The 21,776-nt window shown below is 40.1% G+C and overlaps 1 protein-coding gene across 1 annotated transcript in view; it reads left to right on the top strand.

Annotated features, from left to right (window-relative positions):
• Positions 1-21,776, top strand: part of LOC139286362 (cytosolic carboxypeptidase 4-like) — a 178,700-nt gene that overhangs the window by 86,167 nt on the left and 70,757 nt on the right. Inside the window, exons 9-15 of the mRNA XM_070907118.1 lie at positions 1,129-1,245; positions 10,268-10,457; positions 12,147-12,237; positions 12,398-12,664; positions 16,545-16,628; positions 16,990-17,070; positions 17,259-17,407. Of these exons, the coding sequence (XP_070763219.1) occupies positions 1,129-1,245; positions 10,268-10,457; positions 12,147-12,237; positions 12,398-12,664; positions 16,545-16,628; positions 16,990-17,070; positions 17,259-17,407 (979 nt within the window). The remainder of the gene's footprint in view (positions 1-1,128; positions 1,246-10,267; positions 10,458-12,146; positions 12,238-12,397; positions 12,665-16,544; positions 16,629-16,989; positions 17,071-17,258; positions 17,408-21,776) is intronic.

Below are 21,776 nucleotides of genomic sequence, written 5' to 3'. Positions count from 1 at the left end.
TCGACATGTAAAGCATGAAAAGGACAGACCTCTGACTGGCTCTTGCTATCAACACATCAGGACAGTTCTGTGTCTTATGTGTGTAAAACTGAATTTCATGTTTAATTTGCATGAAAAGAAAAAAATGCAGTTCAGGTTCTGCAGTACATACTATTACTTTAATAAAGTTCACATTTGCTTATTGTTTTACTAGTTTATGTTGATGGTTGATAAAATTTGAATCAGTTTAAACCTGAGCATTTTTTTTCCTCGGCCTCCAAAGGGGGGCATGACAGGAAAAGACACACATGCTTGTTCAAAATGAGATAGATCGGCATGGTGCAAATACAGTATGTTTGGTGCAGATGTGACTCTCTCAGGAGCAATGACGGTAAACCTTGTTACTGCAGGGTGGCGGATGTGACATGAGTCTGTCCCACAAACGTGCACTCTAACAGCTCGTCTACACAGGAGGTGTCTCACGTGTGACTGACGGAACAGATTTGCTTTTTCATCAAGACAGGATGGGAGAGTCAAAATCAGAGCATGTCATGTGCCAGTGCACTTCCATAATTCAAGATGAATTGAGTCAAACTTAAAATAAGCTTGATTAAAACTGAAAAGAAGATAAACTCACTTTTGCAGAGAGGTAAAATAATGAGGTGATTAGTAGAGAAAAAGAATGATGGGTAGGATGAGAGGAGAAAGAGGAGGAGAATCCCAAGTGAGATGGAGAGAGACAAGATGGATGGAGTCATCTGGAGGAGGTGGAGGGAAGAGTGAGTGGCAGAGGAGAGTGGAGAGAGTCAAATAAATGAGCCCATTTTCTTGTGGACTGTTTGAGGGCCGAGACCCCTGAACCCTGCACACTCGTCCTATTTTCTCTAGTAATTCAGAGGTCTGCTCCCCTTTTCAACAGCTCGTTCCTGAGTCTGTCAGTGAGTTTCCCTCCGTCTGTTCTGATGCCCATTTTCAGTGTAACAACGCCTGATTGGACATTCCAGCAATAAAAAAGCCTTAATGTTGTTAACTGATGTGAAAATATTGATGATCACTAAAAAGAAGATTTGATGAAGGCTTGTGTAAAGAGATTTTCACATGTTTGTCATGAGTCACTGTGTGTGTGTGTGTGTGTTTTTCTTTGTCCAGGATGATGATTTGGAGACTGACCTGAACAAACTTCGTCTTCATCCTGACCCAGACAGACCCAAAGAGCTGCTGCCACAGTACAGCCGCCTCTGTCCTGAACTCTCACATGACTTCCAGGTACACAAAAGTTTGCACGTGGATGAGAGCAAATCAGAGGTCTGCTCAGGCTTCATGGTTGTGCTGTAGATGTTTCCTTCTTTTTCTCTTGTCCAGTTTTTAAGAACAAACTTAAGAGAAAAAAACTCGATAACATTTGTGATTGAGGCCTATTGTCTTTGTACTTGACATAAAATGTTGACAAAGTCAAGCACTAATCAAACTACACAAAATTACTATACTGTACCCTCATATGGACATTTCATCACACTGTTCATATCAGATGTTGGTAGCTTAATTTCTGTATTAAGATGAGTTGTTTTGTTAACTAATCAACACCAATACAAAATGAGTCCTTGCTGAATTTTAAAGTGACCATAAGATATGCACATCCAAACATGACACAGTTTATAGCAAATGCCATATGCAACGAGAACACTCTTTTCACATTCAGGAACCATCCATGAGAGAAAGTAGATACCAGACTCTCCCTGTGGAGCAGATGATGTGATAAGTGTTTGGAGCTGGTTGGGGCATATATGTGCTTATTAATAACATCATTTAAATAATGACTTTAAACTATTGCTAAGTCATCAGCCAGCAGGATTGTCTATCATTACATGAATTGTGATGCAGATGTAGATTGAGACGCAAGTGTCAGATTTTGGGTTAAAAGCGAAAGTAGAGTGATCCTTTATTGTGGATTGAGTCTACATGTATGTAGTTGACATTTTCAAACTTAATCACCTCATTAAAAGATCATACTTGTGTTTTTGCACTTTTAACCCAATTACTACTAATCACAAATATCCATATTCATTACATTTGACCATTTAACAGCTTTGCAACATTTTTCTTATTTATTGATAGAAAGTGTTTGAAAATCTGAAATCTGCGTCACACCCTCCTTGCAGTCGAGGACAAAGACACCACAGAGTTCTGAATGGTAATGGAGAGGTCATGGACTAGAGATGCCTTCCCTGGAAGAAAGAACAGGTCAGTCGTGCCATGGTTGAGCTGCAGGTGGTGTGCAACACATTCACTGAGAGATGTCAGCCAGACACGCAGAGATTCGTGCTGCCACCTGGAGCGGGGGAAAAGACAGAATTAGCTGAGTGTCATCTGCATAGCTGTGGTAGGAAGAGCCATGTGAGTGAATAACAGAGCCAAGTGACTTGGTGTAAAGAGAAAAGAGGAGGGAGCCCAGAACAGAACCCTGAGGGACCCCAGTAGCGAGGCTACAAGGTTCAAACACAGATTCTCTCCAAGTTACCCTACAAGTGCAGCCCTTGAGGTAGGATGTGAACAGGGAGAGTGCAGAGCCTGAGACTCCCAGTCCTTGGAGGGTGGAGAGGAGGATTTGGTGGTTCACTATGCTAAAGGCTGCTGAAAGGTCCAGCAGGATGACGATGGAGGAGAAGGAGGCTGCGCCAACAGTGTGGAGTTCCTCTGTGACGGCAAGAAGGGCAGTCTCAGTTGAGTGGCCTGCCCTGAAACCAGACTGGTGGGGGTCAAGAAGGTTGTTCTTGTGGAGATCTGCAGACAGTTGAGTGAAGAGACAGACAGGTCTGTAATTAGGAAAACAACCAGTTGCGTTGCAGGGGTGGGGGTGTCCTCTGTTGAATCTCAGTGAGAACAAGGAAGTCCAGAGATTGCAAGGAGGCATATCCAGAGATGAACTCTGTCTTGCAGGAAGCTGACTGGCAGTTCCACAGGCCCCCTGTTTCAGGTTACAGGTTTCTCAGAAATCACACCTCAATCAGAAAAGAGGTGCAATTTATACAGCACAATTTACTGATCCCATTGGTTAACATTCTATAAAACAGAGGAAGCCAGAGCAGGAGACTAAATTAGATTATAGTGAACTGACACCACAAAACAGCCTGCCATCAGATAAAACCTACTAACACCACAAGAACAAAAAGAAATTAATCTAACGCAGCAGACAGAACACAGTCAAACAGATTAATATCGTGCTCATTTAAAAAAGAAAATATACTCAGACTAATTCTAGCAGTCTTTGAAGAGCATCTCTACATTTATTGATAGTGTGCTGAATTCCTTGTGTAGTAGTTCAGAATCTTTTAGACAAAGAAGAAATTATGGAAATGTATATCAAATCAAACTATAGTTCTACTCAACAGAAGAAATGCATCAAACTCTCCTCCTCTTATTGGCTGTGATATTATCTGTGATACAGAAAAAATAATGATAGATCATGAATAGAAAGATCTCTAATAAATGAAGAAAATTGTTTATAATTCCTTTGTCTATTAGGCCGACAGTTAAGTCAGATCCAGTATTTTTAAATAGATGGTGAATCAGAGAACTAGATCTAAAATGTAGGAGTAATAAACTTGAGTTGCTATAAAACTGCAGTGATGTCGTGATGTAGTGTCAGAGCAGTGCGTCCAATCACTGACTGATTTCCAGTGTGTCGGTCTGATAGAAGACATCAGTGAAGGATGGTCTCGTGTATGTTGCTCCTCAGAGCAGAAATCAGGGAACTGAGATGCCTTTCATGAAGCAAGGAGTGAGGAAGAATCTTAGAAGAGAATGGATGTAACCTGTGCGGGTTCAGTACAGAGACAGCTCTGGGATATGTTTAGCCTAGCTTAACACAAAGATTAAAAACAGGGAAACTGTTAGCTAGCCAGCCGGAAGAATGTGTGCACGTTATACACACATGCTTTTCTAGAGCGAGCCTAGTGTAATATAGTGAAGACGGCCTGAAATGTATGTGAGGAACAGAATTTAATAATAAAAGAGTGTTATTTTTAGGTTGTTAGCAAATTTCACTGACACAGGGACCTTACGCAACACTGAAGCACATTTTAAAACTTAATGTTTAAAACTGCACACAAAAGTAATCCATAGAAACTGTTCTTTTTATATCGTCAAGATTATCAACAGATTATTTCCCTGTTTTTAATTCTATTTTCACCCATGTATCAGCAGCCAACTATGCTATTTGCACCCGGGGCGGAATAGCCAAGGTAGCTATTTACACCCGGATGTATAAAGCATGGCAGAGACAAGCACCCAGGTGTAAACTGCAGCCGTTTCACAACATTAACCACGTGTTAGAAAACATTTCTGTCAGAAAGCCTAACCAAGTACTTTTGTTGCCTAGACCTAACCAAACTGCAACCATTTCACGATGTTAATCACATGTTAGAAAGCCATTAGGAAAAGAGAAAACACTGTCTCACTCGAATTCGACTGAAATATCACTTCTAATGATAGTTTTATGTGATAAAACAAGACAGTTGGTGAAGTTCTCCTCTGCAGTTCTGTTCAGTGTCAGATCTGAAGTCTGGTGGAGCGCAGAGATTATGCAAAGAGGGGATTAAGGGGTATATCAACATCCATCACTGGCGAACTGTGGGAGCAGAAATGAGGCTCACGTACATTACACAATTTCACAATGATTGAGATTTATGAAACAAACTCACCTTTATAAAGCGGAGTTTAGTCATGAACCTACACAGCGTCTTCTGCAACTTGTCCCTGCTCTCATAGTGAGGCTGCCAGGTTTCTGCATTCTAACATGAGCTAAACTATTATATAAATGTCTTGGTGACCACCACCAACATGTAAAGGAGATAGTGAAGACGTTAATGGGATGGCACCCTCCCCCCAAAGCCAGATGGGCTTTGACAAAGACAATTTGGCAAATGAAAATGTCTTAATATTGTCTGCTGTATACTGTAAGCTATTAATAGTAGTGACTATTACCAATGTTTTGAAGTTTGTTGGATACACAACGAGGCAATTATGACCAACACAGATCCCCTGCTTACAGAAGAAAAGCAATAACTGTGAAGTTTTCTAATCAGCAGAGGCAGGCAGGGTGAGGAGAGAGGCCAACAGGAGGAGAGCTCAGTGGCTGAAGTTGACTTAATCTTGTTTGTAAATGTTGCTCACGGAAGTTCACTCACGGCACTGAAAAATGGATTAGTGACTCACTGGAAAAAACTAGTTGTGTTCCTCTGACAGGCTGCATGTGACAGAATGAGACTGATGCTGCTGCTGCTCTATCACCACCGGTCTACACTAGCATAACACAGACAACATTCTGCCCAAAGAGCAGCATCTGCAGTTGGAATATTAATGAAAATCTATGGAAATTAGGGTAGCATTACCCACAGTTAAATGAGCTAATGTGACATGTACACTCCTGCCCTGAGAACAGCACTACTCAATACATGCCATACTGGTAATGGGCTGCACTATAATTCCACTAGGACACTGTGTCTACCTTAAGAGTATTACAGTGTCGACTTCACATACATTAAGCCAATAACACATTAGCATGATATACAATAACAGTAGCACAACAGGAGACCCACAACTTTGGACACTAGATCTACCCCAAGAGTACATTTATTCTAAAGCAAAACATCAGGATTAACACATTTTCTTAAATCTCTTGATATCCAAGCACACATTAAATCAAACAGCATCAGTCCAACTGAAATTATTAAGAAATGTACTAAAATGTACACCCTTAGATGTTTTATTTGTTTTATATATATATATATATATATATATTTGGTCAAAACAGTCATTATCAAAAGATGATATTAGTGTCTCTCCAGTGGGCGTGTTTAACCGTTGTTTATCCCTATCTGTGATTTCAGCAGTCCATAAGTTACTCTGTGACTTATGACTCATATGTTAGTTACTCCGTTTTGTGATTGGAATCACGGTGTAATGCACTATCTGGTCACTGGCTATCACCAGATCTGGACTAGCCTAGTGGGAATCAAAACTATCATCCACTTTCTGATTGAAAAGCAAATGTAACAGCATAATGGGTCCAAACCAAAGTTGAATGTTGTAAATTACCAATGGTTGATAGTTAACGCTGTGTGGAAAGGGAAAAAATACATTGGTAGTGTTATTCAGTCTGACATTCTCCAGTCTGTAGTGCACCATGGAAGTTTAGCAAAGCTGGCTCACAGGCGTAAGACAGAAACCAAATGAAACAGGCTTTAAATGTAGTGGTGGCAGATCATACTGAGGAGTCTGAGGGCTGGTTGGATTATGATTGAATGTTGAGACAGGTGCTCTGTATGAAATATGCACAATATCATCATGACTTTTATGGCTGTTACTGCAGGAGGACACTGATTTGACAGACAGACTGACACTGTGTGTGTTTGTGTGTGCTAATTTCAAACATGGTAATGGCCTTTAGGAGAGGTAGACATGGCTAATTATAAAGAGAGGAACCTCTTTGAATTTGATCGAATACATGCTCAATGTCAGCAGACACAGTTAGATTATGGAGGGACGGCAGGAACCTGTACTGCATCTTGTCTTATTGCAACTTTTGATTGTGATTTGATTTATACACCAGTATTATATCCTACTACTTTGGTAATTTAAAGCTAACAGGTTAAGTAATTGGGGGAATAATATCTCACCTGAGCTGTTATTTTTTAAAATTGTTTAGGTGTCCACATTCATCAGTTACAGAGCAACAGTTACAGAGCAACATGATTAATCTGGAGTGGTGTTTGTGTCACCGGATGAATATTACTCCAATATTCACTCTCTTTTAGCTTTATTTTTGTCACTACCAACTCATCATTGTTGATAAGTGGAGCTTTCACTTTACTCCAGTAAGCATGACTGAATTCAGAGCGAGAGACAGTGAAGTGAGGAAGAAAGAGTGTGAGAAATAGTCAAGCTGTGTGGAGAGAGTTTGCTGCATTTACATATGCACAATATTACTACTGCCAATAGCCAGTGGTGGAATTTAAATAAATTACAATTTGAGGTACAGTACTTGTACTGAGGTTTTTGTTCAGTTGCACTAACTTCAATTTGGAAAACTTAGCTTTCCTCTGAAGAAGCACAAATACATTTTGAAAGAAGCACAGGAGCAGCAGCAGCACACCTATGATGTCAGAGGGCTGTGAATGCTTGGTCACAATGTTGTTCAAGGAACACAATGTGGGATGTTGATCCAGGAACATGTCCTATGTGGTTAAATAACGTTGTGCGTCAATATAGAGAGACAGAACTGCTATTTTAGGTAATTAGTAGTCAATAAATGCGTTGGTTTTTCTTATATTACAAAGAGATGAGACTCAAGGTGTGGGGTGAGGGTGCTGTCTCATTGCAGGGAATCTTCAGACTCCATTGAATCCCCCCGTGGTTCCTGTGCTGGAAGAGAGAGAGTGAGTGAGTGAGAGTGGGAGACAAAGACAGAGAAGAAAGGGTCAGGCACACCTTGTGTTCCCCAACACAAGGTGTTGTTCCCCAACTTCAGTTACGGAACTTCATTAGTAACATCATTGCACATGTTAATGTGGTTCAGATGTGCTGATTATATACAATCAAATTATTAAAAGGTCTTACCCTTTAAAAGTGTATCACAACGGTCTATTCTGCTGCACTGCCACTGGGTGGCTAGTATGTGCTGCTCACTTCCGGGAACTACTGAGAGGCTCCATGATCCGCCATTTCTGTAAAAAAAAAAAAAGGTCCATTGGAGTGAACGGAGATGACCCAACTCACTGTTTACATGGCTCTGGATTCCTATTAATGTTCCTCCTGAGTTATGTGTGACAGAGACAGTGTGTGTGTGTGTGTGTGTGTGTGTGTGTGTGTGTGTGTGTGTGTTGAGAAAGAAAGACAGAAATAGATTTTGTCAGAGACAGATGGGAGATAATGAATGAGTGTCTCACTCCATGATAATGTCTCATGTCATAAAGCACAGGAGACCTGTCTCATGATGAATGTGCTAATATCTGACTAATAGGAAGCACATTTATGCTAATGTGTCACAATATATTATGGCCATTAAAGCCACCCAGATGACAGGTTTTTAAGGTGTGGCGCCATCTTGAAAACCTAATATGCTCTATGCAAGCCAGTGTCTGTGCTCGGCCATCATATAGAGAGTAGACCGTGTGTTTCTGTAGTTCAACAAGACAAGCAGAGTGAGTGGCAAGTCAGTCACCTGTCTCAGAAACTCCCAGTGAGGTTGTTCAATTTAATATTTCTGACTCTGGACATTAAAGTAACTAGCTTTGTGAAAAAGAAGGTGTTGTAAGTCAGTAGACTACAGCTGTTATTTCAGATCATATCTCTTTTCATATCTCCTGTTGCTCTATCTCATCTACACCTTTTATCTGTAGGTTTTGAAAACGAATTATCCTGCCTACAAGAAACTGTAGTGTTGCTGTAAATGTCAATTAAATCTTTAATTTTAGTTGTGTTTAACTTTTGGTACAAATGTGGGAAGCTGAAGACATATTCATTCAATAAGAGATTAAAAACTAGATTTGATAAAATGCTATTGAACCCCCAACCCTAGACACAGAAACAACACGCCCAGGTACATTAACTTCACTTTTAAATGTTATACATTAAAAAACAGTAAAAAATACAACTTTTAACATGCATTCATTATTTCTGTAAATGTAAGATCCCCTGCAGACATGTCTTAAGGCGCATGAAGATATTCTGCTTTGAATAATAATTTGTGTCTGTTATGTGTTTTTCACAAAAAATGTTAAATTGCGTACAGTTGTCTCCTCCTTAATTAAAAAATCCAGAGTCTATTATTTTGTATATATTATATTATTTATTATATTAATATTGTTCATTTCAAGTTTAACAGCTGGACACAAGATGCCACATCTCACTGTGTAGGTTTCATACTGGACTGTGATAGACTCCAAACTGGTCATACTGCAGGTACGTCCAGGGGAGCACAGAGAAACTTCTCCTTTAGCAGATGAATGTGAAAATGCACAGAGACGTTCAAACATCACAGTGCAAAAAGAAGAAAAAATGCATTTTAAAAGGGCCTTATAGTTGGTGAAGGGCACATAATGACTTGTTTAGGACAAAGTTTATGATGTGGACTTCACTTGGGACTTCATAGCCAAGACTTGAAACTTACTTGTGTTGACATTACAATGACTTTGCCCTAAAAAGACTTGGGTTGGACCTGCCTGTAAAGATAGTGGTGGCAGCTGTCTCACTGCAGCATCATCTGCAATGTCTGTCCCTGAAAACTATAAGTAATGAGCTCACAGTGTAATGTGGTGATTGAAATGGAGGAGAATTATAATATTTCAGGGGAGAAGTAAAATTGATGCAATTGATGCATGGAGCAATTTAATTTTGCTTCAGCAATATGGGATTCATACTGCAGTTTCCGCTGCAGTTCAAAGTGATGACTCATTTCTTATCTTGTTTCCTATGTTGTGATATCAGTGCAAGCCCTGGTAGGGTCATCTAGCCTACTGAAGAATTCAACTCTAACCCCGCCCTGCTTTGTGTTCAAAAGCACCTTCCACCACTGAAGTTAGCTCTCTGATGAGAATGCTGTGGACTGGGTAGCTGTGACAGACCATTGTGACTTTTTCTTCCAAGTATATAAAAAATCTCCAAAGCTCCAACTGAAAAAGAATGTGTTCATGGACCTTTAACAAGCCTTCTCTTGACTTTGTCTACTTAATGTGTTTTCCAATAGTGTGTCCAATAGGTTTAAACAGAGTTTAAATGCTTGTGTCATGGAACCTTTTACAAGACGTTACTTATAGCTTTATAATTCTGCTTTTTAACAATACTGAATTAATTGATACATAACATATAACTGAACCAACCACTTCACCAGAATTGTCAGTGCTTTACCCTATTTTTTTTTAAATTATTTTCATGAAATATATAACATAGCATTTTCCATGGTATGTAACATTTCCTTGATATTTGTATTATCTAAGTGTTCCGTGACAGAAATCCAACTAAAACGAGAAAAAAACAGATAAAACAACAACTCATTTCTTGTGTCTTGTATTCTGTGTGTGGAGTTGGTGTCAGTAGGGATGGAGATGGGGATGGGTTATATGCTGCTTCTTCAGACATGATGACGCATCTGTTGTGATTGTTCACATGTTTCTTCAAAATCCCCTGAATGAAGTGTGAAGCATGAAACTGGCCTTTTTGGCAGACGCCCAAGACATGTTGGCCTTTGAGCAAACCACATGACTGTTAAACCAACATCTGTGTCTCACAGGAGCTGAGTATGAGTTCAGAGCCAGAGGAGAGCTCAACGGCATCGTCGTCTTCTTCATCAGATGAGGAAGCGGTGCTGCTCAACTGTTTCCCTCCTCGGAGTGACAGAAGTAAGGCCAGCAGTGATTCGTCCGCCTCCTCTTCAGGGTCTCATTCAGAGACAGAAATGTCCACAGAGGGACACACATCAGGTCAGAGCCAGGTCAAATGTATTCAAAATACTTCAGTGATAGTTGTACACACATCATCTAACATCCATACTAACAATGAGACACATTGACATTTTGCTCGTCTGTATTTAAAGGCAGAAAGAGCAGGATTTTCCTAAAAAAAAACCCGACAATGTATAGACTCATCCTAAAAGAAGCCCTCTCAATCATCACTTCTGACCCACTAGAAGTGTGTGGTGGTGTCTGTATCTGCAGAGACCCTGGCCTCTGCCTGGATTTTCTTATATAGCTATGCTCGGGACGTTTCTGGGCGTCAACCTTTGGGCAACCCACAAATCCAATTCATTCTGCCTTTAAAGATACATTTATAGATTTTTTTTTGGGGGGGGGGGCAGCTGAACAATATGAAAACACAACATTTGACATATTATCACCTTTGCTTATCACAAATGCTTATTTACACATCCAACAGACACTACCAACTCCTGAGGGAAATATGTCTCTTTAGCTGCTAAATGCTCCACTATGTTCAACAGCTAGTCTCTGACTGTGTCTGTCTGCTGTTTGCAGGTAGTGTACGATGGCTTTATCAGAGCTTTTGAGGTTGATGAGAGTGAAGTTTGTAGAAAAACAAAACAATGAGCTAAAATAATCTGAGGGGAACGGTAGAGTTGGTGATAATTCTCCGAGCATTTGTCGCTACAAGCAACTCTTTCACATTTCACAGATGTATTTATATAGAGTGATCATCACTATCTTGGATTAGCTTTAACTAGTTCTACATGGATGACAAAAAAGTAAGCCTTCAGATGACAGCCTAGAAAATAGCAATGTCTGTTCTGAAAAAGCACACTTCTATAAAGGAGTTTTAATCAAGTAATCCAGATGCGATAATACTAATGCTTGTACTACCTCTTTAGATTATGTTGCTAGGCATATGCTACAGCATCACATTTAAATAAATGCTGATATTCTAAACAACATGATCATCATAATGTTATTCGTACAGTCATATCTCTATTTCCACATTCTATTCTATATATTCATACATTCATTTAACATTATTCAGCATATACTCACAGCCATTCATTTGTTTCATACCATTTATAAAAACCACATATGTTTGTTACAAATGTATATCTTTGTCAGATAATACTACTGCTCCAACATCAAATAAGTGTAACAAGTTTTGGTTCTGTTTTTTGGTGGTTACCTTTAGTTGTATTATATTGATACTGTCAAATGAACACTGGGTGAGCTGGGTGACAACATTTTTACTGAAGCATACATTGTAATTGAGCCATGGTCACAGAATAATGATGGCCATGCTGTGAAAAATGATTATTATTAATGAGTGATGAGCACTGTTGATGGGGTGTTGGTCACACCCTGCACAGCTATCCATCTCATCCCTATAAACCATTAAATCATAGATTCACAATTCTAATTATCATAGCCGCCTGTAGCTTGTTATAGTTCAAATTTGTGTAATCATAGTTGGGCATGTTTTTACCTTTACTTGAAAGCACATAATATGTTGTTCTATGAACAACATTGTCACCAATTCTACCCACATGTCCGCTTACAGGAAATCTTCTGCATATAAAAAAATACATTTCATTTCCACACAAGTCTACTTCATTTACAAAAACACAGCATTCTTAAGAAGTGGAAATTCAAATGCACTATTTTCTTTTTCTCTCTCTCCAGCTGTTGCCCAGTCAGAGGCCCCTGATTTCCACAGTAACAGCAGCATCCTCAGCACCAGCCCCAGTTTTAGGACCATGGTTAGAGAGGCAAGGTACACTGAAACTCTCTATTTTTTCTGCACAAAGCTTATGTCAAGGATTACATACATGGATAGATTATAACCCTTTCTTGCTTTGTGCTCCAGAAGTGATGTCACAGTATTTCCATCAGTCTGACCATTGCTTGTTTCTGATGTTGTTTCCTGCTCCTAGGGAAGAAGCCCCCCTAGGTCAGAGAGCGGATGAGCAGGATGAGGAGGATGGGGGGGCAGAAGAATCCCACCATCATTCAATGATAGACAGGTTATTGGAGAGACACGGAGTCTGTATCCCCCACCATGAACCCAAGCTGTACCGTGCTGCAGCCGCCAAAACCAAATCTATTCCAGGGTTCAGCATCCTGGCTTTCCCTGATTTCTGGGGTCACCTTCCACCACCTAGACATGAAACCATGGCTCCACGCAAACCCCACATACAAAGGTACTCCATGCACAAATAGACCCTCCCATCTCCTGCTGGTAGCTCTGTAAGAAGAGACACATAAGAAAGAGACAAAGCTCTCTGAAATCTTTTAACTGAATTTGTTGTGTTGAAAATGTTTTCATGAAATATGCAAATCGTGCTACTAGTTTGAGAAGGTGACATTAGTGCTAATGGTGGTAAAGTGACAGACAGGAACAACCAGTCTTAAGTGCACACAAAACAGTCCTATAGAGCTGCTGTAGCTTCATCTGTCCACACTTTAACTGTTTTTTTTCTGATGGTTTGACCATCAGCTTTTAATCAGCTGGCAGTAAGTTGACAGGAGAAGCAGGGAAATATGGTCTGATTGTCCAAAGTGGGGCAGTGCAATAGTTTAACATTGTGATGGAGCCAGATCTCTGTAAAGATGTGGGCACAACAGTCTCTGATTTCCTGTTGGGTTAGCCTGAGTCTTATTTAGTCCACTTTATTTTCCTGCGACCGACATTAGCCTTAGGTCAAATCTGAGTTAGCTTAGCTCTTTTCCTGTCTCTGGTCCCCCAATTTCTGGGGCAGTCACACCGCTTGCAGTGCCGTTTGGTCCAGTTGGTCTGGTTGTGTGGTCGAAGATGTTATGGGCAGTGATTATCTCAGGGTCCGCTGCATGTAATACAATCAACATACTTTGTGGAGGAGGCAGAGTTTGAAGGCTCAGGGGAAGTCTTGGCTGACATGCCTTTTCAATGTTGCGGTGGAATCTTTGCTACGAGCTACCCAGTCCATATATAACCGTTGAGCTGTGTCTGTATTCTCAACAGGAAATCAAACATGTTTTCAGGTGGTGTTGGGCTCCACCATAGTTGTCTCTTGTCACAGATTATGTGTGTGATCTTCATGGACAGGATCTCAAGGTGCAGACAGGAGGGACGAGAGTGTCCAGTTTGGGGACCTCAGAATTGCTTCTCTGCTCTTTGCAGATGATGTGGGTCTGTTGGTTTCACCTTCAACACACACTGGGGCGGTTCGAAGTGGAATATGAGGTGTCAAGATAAGAGTCAGGCCATGGTTCTCTGCCAGAAAACGGTGGATTGCTCCCTCCATGATGGGAGAGAGTTGCTGCCCCAAGTGTGAAGGAGTTCAAGTATCTTTGGATCAGGATCACAAGTGAGGATAAAATGGAATATGAGATCAACATGGTTGTCGACAATCAGTTGTATGCAAAGGAATTTATTGTTGGTTTGGACATCAGGGTTCAGTGGCGTGATGTTGTTCTGTTAGACATGTTTATGCACTTCATTTTGTAGCCTTCTTTAATTTAATAGTTCTATCATATAACATTATCATCATCATATACCCCCCAACCTTGTCATCATAAGTACAGTACATGCACCTGGACACCAGGGATGTATTGTTACTACTCTGTAAAGAGGGAGTTGACATTTTTCATGGCCTGCAGTGGTTTTGTTTTCTGTGACTCACAGTGGCAGAAGCCCAGTAGGGACATTGTCACTGGGAATCCAGTGGTAATCTACTTCTCCTGAGCCTATGTGAAGACAGAACCTAAGGATCAGTCTCCCTGTTATCCTCACATTTGATCTCTGCCTCCACATACTCTTTTCTTCTTTAGCTGTCCTGTTCTATTTCTTATCCAACCACCTACATTTTTTTATTTTCTTCTCACTCATTACTGTCGTCCCACACTCCTGCAGTCTTTCCCAGTCTCCCTGTCACATTCCATTATTTCCCCATCTGTTCTTTTATTATGCCATCTTCCCCCTCTCCAGCAGATGTGACAGCCATGATAGCCTTATTCTATAGCTGTTTCTTGTTCAAATTGGTCTCTGTGAGTCTATTTCTTTCTTTATTTCTTCTCTCCTTCCTTCTTTGTGTCTTTCCCTCTCTTTTGTCCATTTTATTCCTTATTTTATCCCCTTTGTCTGTCTTTAGTGTGGTATCTGTCTTTCATACATGGCAGTTCTGAGAGCTATATAGCCTTCAGACAGTAATGAGATAATAGAGATAAAATAGATGAATAAATACTAGATTGTGCTAATACAAGTTTAAGTGGCACTGTTAATTTGGACAGCGAGCCTACACATATCATGTATATGTACTCTAATTATACATGATGACGCATTTAAGGAGACGTTGTCCTTTGTGTCGGTGTCTAACACAGACTGAATGGGCGGATGATGACACAGAGGAGGAGAGACAGGCAGAGCTGTGAGCAGAGAAAAATGTGTGTGTAAAACTCTGCACACTGTGCCTTGCATTTCAATGTGGCCCTCTTCATTTCTATGCTGATTGCTGCTGATAGCAAGTGCCACAGTTTTTTTTTGGCATCATAGTCAAATTCAAATTGTGTGTTTCAGTTCCCAAGAACCAGAAGGTTCTTGTAAACAAGAAAAGGTTATTTATCTACATTACGTCACCTCTCTGAGAGAACACTTAACCTGGAGTCATTAGAATTTAAGAGTAGGAGTAACTCAAGCGTGTAGTTCACTCTGTGGTTAAACCATCAAAAATCACCCAGAGTTACCCTCATAAACTTAGAAAGCCTTTTAATTCTCTCACTGGTGTTTTTGTCGAGAACTATGTCTTCACATGGAAGCCTTCCATTTGATTGCAGTTAAAGATGGCGTTGTTCCAAATTGTTGTTATAACCAAGTCTCTCTTAGTCTGTCTCTCAACACCTTCTGACTTCCTTATGCTGCCTGTGGCTCTCAGCTCCGAGCCCATTGGTTCCTACTGAAGACAAATCTTTAAACGTTTAGCTAACGTTACTCAAAGAGGAGTAAATAGTGCATTTGTTGGGGAATATTTTCAGCAGTGGATGAATAGCAGTTGCTTCAACCTTCAGTGTGGGAAAACTCCACATCTCTAGATCATGTTGCCATGCAAATATTTGCTGCCCTGACGATCATGGGCGTTCAACCCCATTGTCTTCTTCTAGAATGTGTTCTATTCGTAAATATTGAATATCAGAGCAAATGATTGCCCAACTTCACTTTATTTACTCTATATAATTTTGGTTGTGGTTTGGTTATTTTTATTTGAGCTGTGTGGGTATGTGAGTTTTAGAGGGCATATTATTGTATACATATATATTGTGATCTGCATCTATGTCATTATGGTTATATGTGTGTATGTAAGAGTGTGTGTGTGTGTGTATTTGTGTGTATACGTATGGCACTTTTTAATGTCGCTCCTTCGAGACATTTTCGCAGCACTTTCAAGAGGCCAACAGACGCTGACATTTAAAAATGTTAAAGATGCAATTTCACTCTGAGCTTAATCTAATTATGTTGCCAGTCTGTTGGCGCTCATCTGAAAAGAGAACATTTTTTTGAGTCTGTAGTCACTTAACAGAACTAATGTTAATGCCATTTCTGTTAGGGCTGCTTTGTGAGTAAATTGTCTCGGGTGTAGAATAAGATTAGGGTCTAATGCAAGGGACCTTTCAAGCTCTGTCTCATTTCAGTTCAGCCTGTGCCTGCTCTGCTTTGGTTTTATAATTTTGGTTTTTCAAAGTATTTAAAAAGGCAATAGACAACTTGACTTGCTTTAACTTATCATTATGAAGTAAATGTTGATTGTACAATGTAGTGGCTATAAAATAATGACACCATCAGCGTTTATAAACAAGCCATTAAGGATAGAACCTGAGTAAATGTACTTAGTTAGAAGTTTAAATGTTTAGCAAGTGCCTCCGGCCTTACAAATCATCCATACTTTCTTTCTTCTTATTTAAACATCTGAAACTCCCTGTACGTCTATAAAAACTCATTCTGGCCTCTCCAGCTGCTGTGAAGGTCACAGGTTTTTAAAAAGGTTTCATAGAAAATACTTTATCCTCAATGTTAATATTTGTACGCCTGCATATGCTTGTCTTCATCAGGCAGAAAGTGTTTGAAGATGTCCAACGTTTCCTGAATACTGATGACATTATCAACCAGGTGGTGTTTGACCTGGAAGATGGCAGGTTGGTCAATAACACGTATATACACATACACAGCACAACCATTTTATTAAGCAATCTATTTTACAAGATTAGGTTTCACTCAATCAATTTTGATAATTATTTTAAGAAGAATTTCTGTATTAATGCCCAAGGGGAAATTCTTTTTTTTTTACTCCATTGTACAGTTTACATACACATAAGCTCGAAATACAGACATGCACACACAGTGTGGGGAGAGATGTGGGGAGAGATGTTAGAGTGATGGGACTGCCGCATAGCAGCTGAATTTCATTGTGAAATGTTTATTGATGGCATTGTTAAATGGGAATGAAATAATATGCCCTAAAATCAATTTGGTCATTTTTGTTTCTTTGTCTGTCAGTCTTCAGTGTCCATCTGATTCCTTGAGGTTTTTCTCTAAGTTTGAATGTGGGAACCTAAGGAAGGCTATTCAGGTCCGCAGGTATGGACACACGGACACACACACAATGAGCACAAGGTCAAAGAAGTCATTGAGAAGCAAACGTCATATTATTACTTCAACATAGTCCTTACAGATTAAATAAATTGTAGGTAACTCAGTGAGCCAAAATCTAACACAGATAAAACCACAGTAGCTGTATCTTTTTTTTCTTCTCTTCTCTTCTGCAGAAATGAATATGACCTCATATTGAATGCAGATGTTAACTGTTCCCAGCATAGCCAGTGGTTTTACTTTGAAGTCAGTAACATGGTGGCAGACGTCCCCTACCGTTTTAATGTCATCAACTGTGAGAAGAGCAACAGCCAGTTCAACTACGGTGAGTAGGGTTGTGTGTGTGTGTGTGTGTGTGTGTTTTGTAATGTAAACAGCATTAATGACATCCATTGCAAATATTGTATATCTCATTCAAAGTGACATTTGTTCATTAATTAATTGATACAGGATTCAGTGATGTCACCAGGTACTGCTATTACACTTTTCATGTCAAATACGACAACTTACACGTTCTTTAATATTCACCAATATTGGAAACATGGTGAACATCAGTGTTGTCACTGACAAGCTCAGAATGCAGGTGGGGAATTAAATATTCACTAACTTGTTGTTCCAGATGCATTTTAACCATTGCAAAATAACAAGATATGGTCTGCATTAGACATGGACATTCAGCAGGACAAAGCCAAGAGACAGACAAAAGCCTCCCCAGGGGGTGGCCAGAGAGTTGAAGGGGAGATACTGCGTGAAGTGAATTTGAGTCAAAAATGGTAAATGGTAAATGATCTCACTTATATAGTGCTTTTCAACCTTCACGGATCCCAAAGCGCTTTACAGCTCATTCTCATTCACCCATTCACACACCAATGGCGACCGAGCTGCCATGCAAGGTGCTGGTCTCCATCAGGAGCAACTTAGGGTTCAGTGTCTTGCTCAAGGACACTTCGACATGACGAGGGAAGCCGGGGATCGAGCCCCCAACCCGCTCTAACCAGGTTTACCTCCCGTGCCACAGTACTAACCACTGCGCCACCATGCCGCCCATTCTGGCACTCATGGCACTTCTTCTTGGAGTCACAACTCAAATCTGAAAACATGAAACACATATTGATATCATTCAGTGTGACGTATCATTATCTCTGATGTCCACCTCGAATAAATGTTTTCCTCAGCTGACATTACTACAGCTTTTACGAGTCTTGCTCTGCTGATGGCTTTAATTGTTTCTGTCGTCCCATTGGTTCCCACATAGGCCTATATGTTGGTGTTGTCGCATGTTTTTATCTATCAGATTAGCAGCAGTTTTGACTTCCTCCATTTTTTCACAAAAATGCAGTAGAAAGAAAAAACGCAGAGATCCACTTTAAAAGTATAAAAAAGGATGTCGCTTAATTTGAAGATTAAAATCAGTGACCAGCACAGGTAATGTTAAAGTCACCCCACCTCACCTAGAGACATAGCCTCACAAAAATTGGGAGTCAGTATGGCAACATTATGACAAACACTGATGTCACAGTAAGTCATGGATAGATTCACAGGGCACTTGTTTGCAAAGAACAATTGGCTAAATGTGCCAGAAATCATTAAAAATACCAAGAAAAAACTATATGAGCTCTTTTGTTCAAAGAAAACAGAAGGAATCAATCAGCAGTGGGTGCCAGGTAAATAAGTGATTCAGTTCAGTTTGTCATGTACAGAATACACAAGACTGTTTATAATCTATTTGACAAAGCAGTCTTGAACTCAAAGTATACGTGCATTGTGCATCATTATTACTCATGCATCACACTGTGCTTTCTTGAATGGTGTCTACATATCCATTTGATACCCCTTGAGCTGACATGATTAGGTGTGAAAACAACAACAAAAACTTCAAACGGTATTCATCGGTTTCACCAAACTCTGGCTGTGTGTGCAGTTTTATTGCCTGCAGCAAAAAGCAATCACCCCCTTCAACTCTCTATCAGTGGGATTTTCTTATTTATATGGCCTTTTGCACTCTGACCCTCTATCAGAGCTCCGTCTTTGTCACACACACACACACACACACACACATGCACACATACAGTCTGGGGGTTGATAGAGCAGACCTCTTGCTGTTTTTTTTTCTTATTCGCTCCCATCCTGAAGACAGCTCTACAGGCTCAGCAGTGGGTCCTACCATAATAGACCATCCATTATAGCTAAATTCACACACAGACAAAAGGATTGCAAAACACACTCAGTTTCTCCAGTAGCAATCTCAGTTCTTTCATACACACATACTACACAATGATTCATACAATGCCCTTTGTACCGGAAAATAGCTCTTTTTAACGTCCCCCAGGAAATCGGTTTCCTCTCAGGAAGAAGTGAATGAGTAGAAGAAAGGGTTACTCTTCCAAAATAGTCCCATATCCCATTGTACAGAAAATGTTTTTTCTTCTGAAAGATTGTAATGCGCTGACAGGCTAGAAAGTCATCTATCTATCTATTTTTAACCTCTGAAGATTTGATGCTGTTTCATTCAGAACAGTGGCTCTTTAACTTTTCTAGCCCCAGGGCAAAATACAGCGCAGAAAAAGACTTGGGTCATAGTTACAAGGTCACCAGTCTTCATGATTTATGCTGTTATGGGATAGTTGACAGAGAATGACAGGAAACGTGGAGGTCTGATGTGACGGCAACTGCCATACCTTGGCATCAGGTTAACCATTGTCGGCTTTGTCAAAGTGTATCGACATTAGAAGCAAGCAAGTGATCAGACGTGATTCAATGTGTTGGACTGTCTGAAGCTTAGCGCTGACTGCCTGTTTTCATTGTGTGCTGTCGGACCTGTGATCTGTGTGGTCGCGGTGCCTTTTTGAGAGGCAACTTGGACTTTAGGGAGCACTAATTGAAACTGAAAGTATTGCACTGTGTGATCATTGTATGCATGTATTATTACAATCTACTATAGGCACAATATGCACTCATTCAGGCATATTTGTTTATAAGAAGAAAATAGACCTCTAATAGGTCCATATCCCCATCAGTGAATATCAATGTCAGTGAGTGAACTTGTTCGTTCGTTCCTCCATGATTTTCGACAGTGTGTTATGGAAGCATTTTGTCCAGCTGCTTTAGATAAGTGCCCAACAGCCTGTACAGATGATGGCTGTGATCGTAGGCATTTTCTCCGGTAAGGAATGAATTCAAACATGGTCGGGTCTTAGTACTTTGAAAATAAATTCACCTTTTGTTTTGCTGTGTTTTGAACACCCCTTGCATTTCTTTTGTTTTCTTTGAAGTTTAAACAAATGACTAATGATAGCGCACTCTGTCCATGGTGCTAAAATATATGCCAAAATAGATACGATGACAGGCGTTTTCACTGCTCTCTAAGTCGCGCGTTACATGCAAACATCGTCAAAGTGAGAGAGAGCTATATTGTCTGTTAAAATCATAGGTCCTTGACAACATGTCACATTGCCATACCTTGGCTTTTGCTGAAACAACACCCCTGGGCTCTTGCTTTAACTTGCAAGGCAGCTGGATTCGCAAGATCATCCAAGAATTCATCTTGCCAGACTTAGGCGCTTGTGGCTGAACACAGTGGTTTGAACCAATCAATGTCCTATGAGGACCTACTGGCAGCTACAGGCGTGGTTCAGGTGTGACGACAATGAGAAGCGAGTGCCTTTTATGCACAAATGTTCTACCGACATGCTAACCACATAGCTAGCCTCACTGACTGCTTGCTAGCTTCCAAAATTCTGCGGCTTAAGTTAGCCCGTGATAGATGGTGATGGACAACACCTGCAAAGTATTTTTTGAACATGCTTGCCCTTTCCAAGGACGACTTCTTATTGATATTCTTACGGTTAGCTTACAGAAACAGTGTACAGACACAAAACACACGTTTGTCTCATACTGTCAATGATGAAATATTTGTAAATGAAGTAAGACAGATTATTACATGTATTTACAAGTTTAGGTACGTCTGCGCTGTAAACTTGATTTACCCACACAGACCCACAAATTTTTACCCACAAAGATCTGCATGCCTCTGCATATTCTTTAAACTGACCAGTACTGTAACAACAATGAAATAATGTGCATGTTCTGAAAATGGAATACCATAATAACATAACTGTGACAAGAATGAAATGACGTTTTCTAAAAATGAAACAGTTTTATCTTTATCTATGGAAAGCTCACTGGGGGCCTTGACATGCGTCACACGCACTCACTTGGAGTTGGTGCAAAATGTTACATTTGTTTCCTACCCACATGTCAAGTGTCCTTGAGCAAGACCCCTTCATTGCACCCGATGGTCAGGTCAGTGCCTTGAATGGCAACTCCTCCCCCCTTGATGGGTAAATGAGGCACCTTGTACAGAACATTTTTAAAAGTGCTACATAAATCCAGGTCCAGTATCTGGTATAGTTTAGTGATTTTACAGAAAACTCAACAGACTTTATATTGTTACCTGCTAAAATGGTTAGCAAGGTTGCAAAAGCAAACATAAAAATGTAAGAGTCATCAGAGATTGTTTACCATTTTATGCTGCTAACAATATTTTGCATTCCATTCTTTAACTTTTGAATGATTGTGCAACGTCTTGGTCACAAAGCAACATCCACAACAATCAAGCCTTATGATGATAGATAGTCATTTACATGGAATTTGGGACAGGAAGCCGATAAGACCTCACCACGAGCACATTCTAA

This window comes from Enoplosus armatus, chromosome 6 (assembly GCF_043641665.1).
Source record: "Enoplosus armatus isolate fEnoArm2 chromosome 6, fEnoArm2.hap1, whole genome shotgun sequence".
NCBI classification, from domain to species: Eukaryota; Metazoa; Chordata; class Actinopteri; order Centrarchiformes; family Enoplosidae; genus Enoplosus; species Enoplosus armatus.
This window is presented reverse-complemented; position numbering and strand designations above follow the sequence as displayed.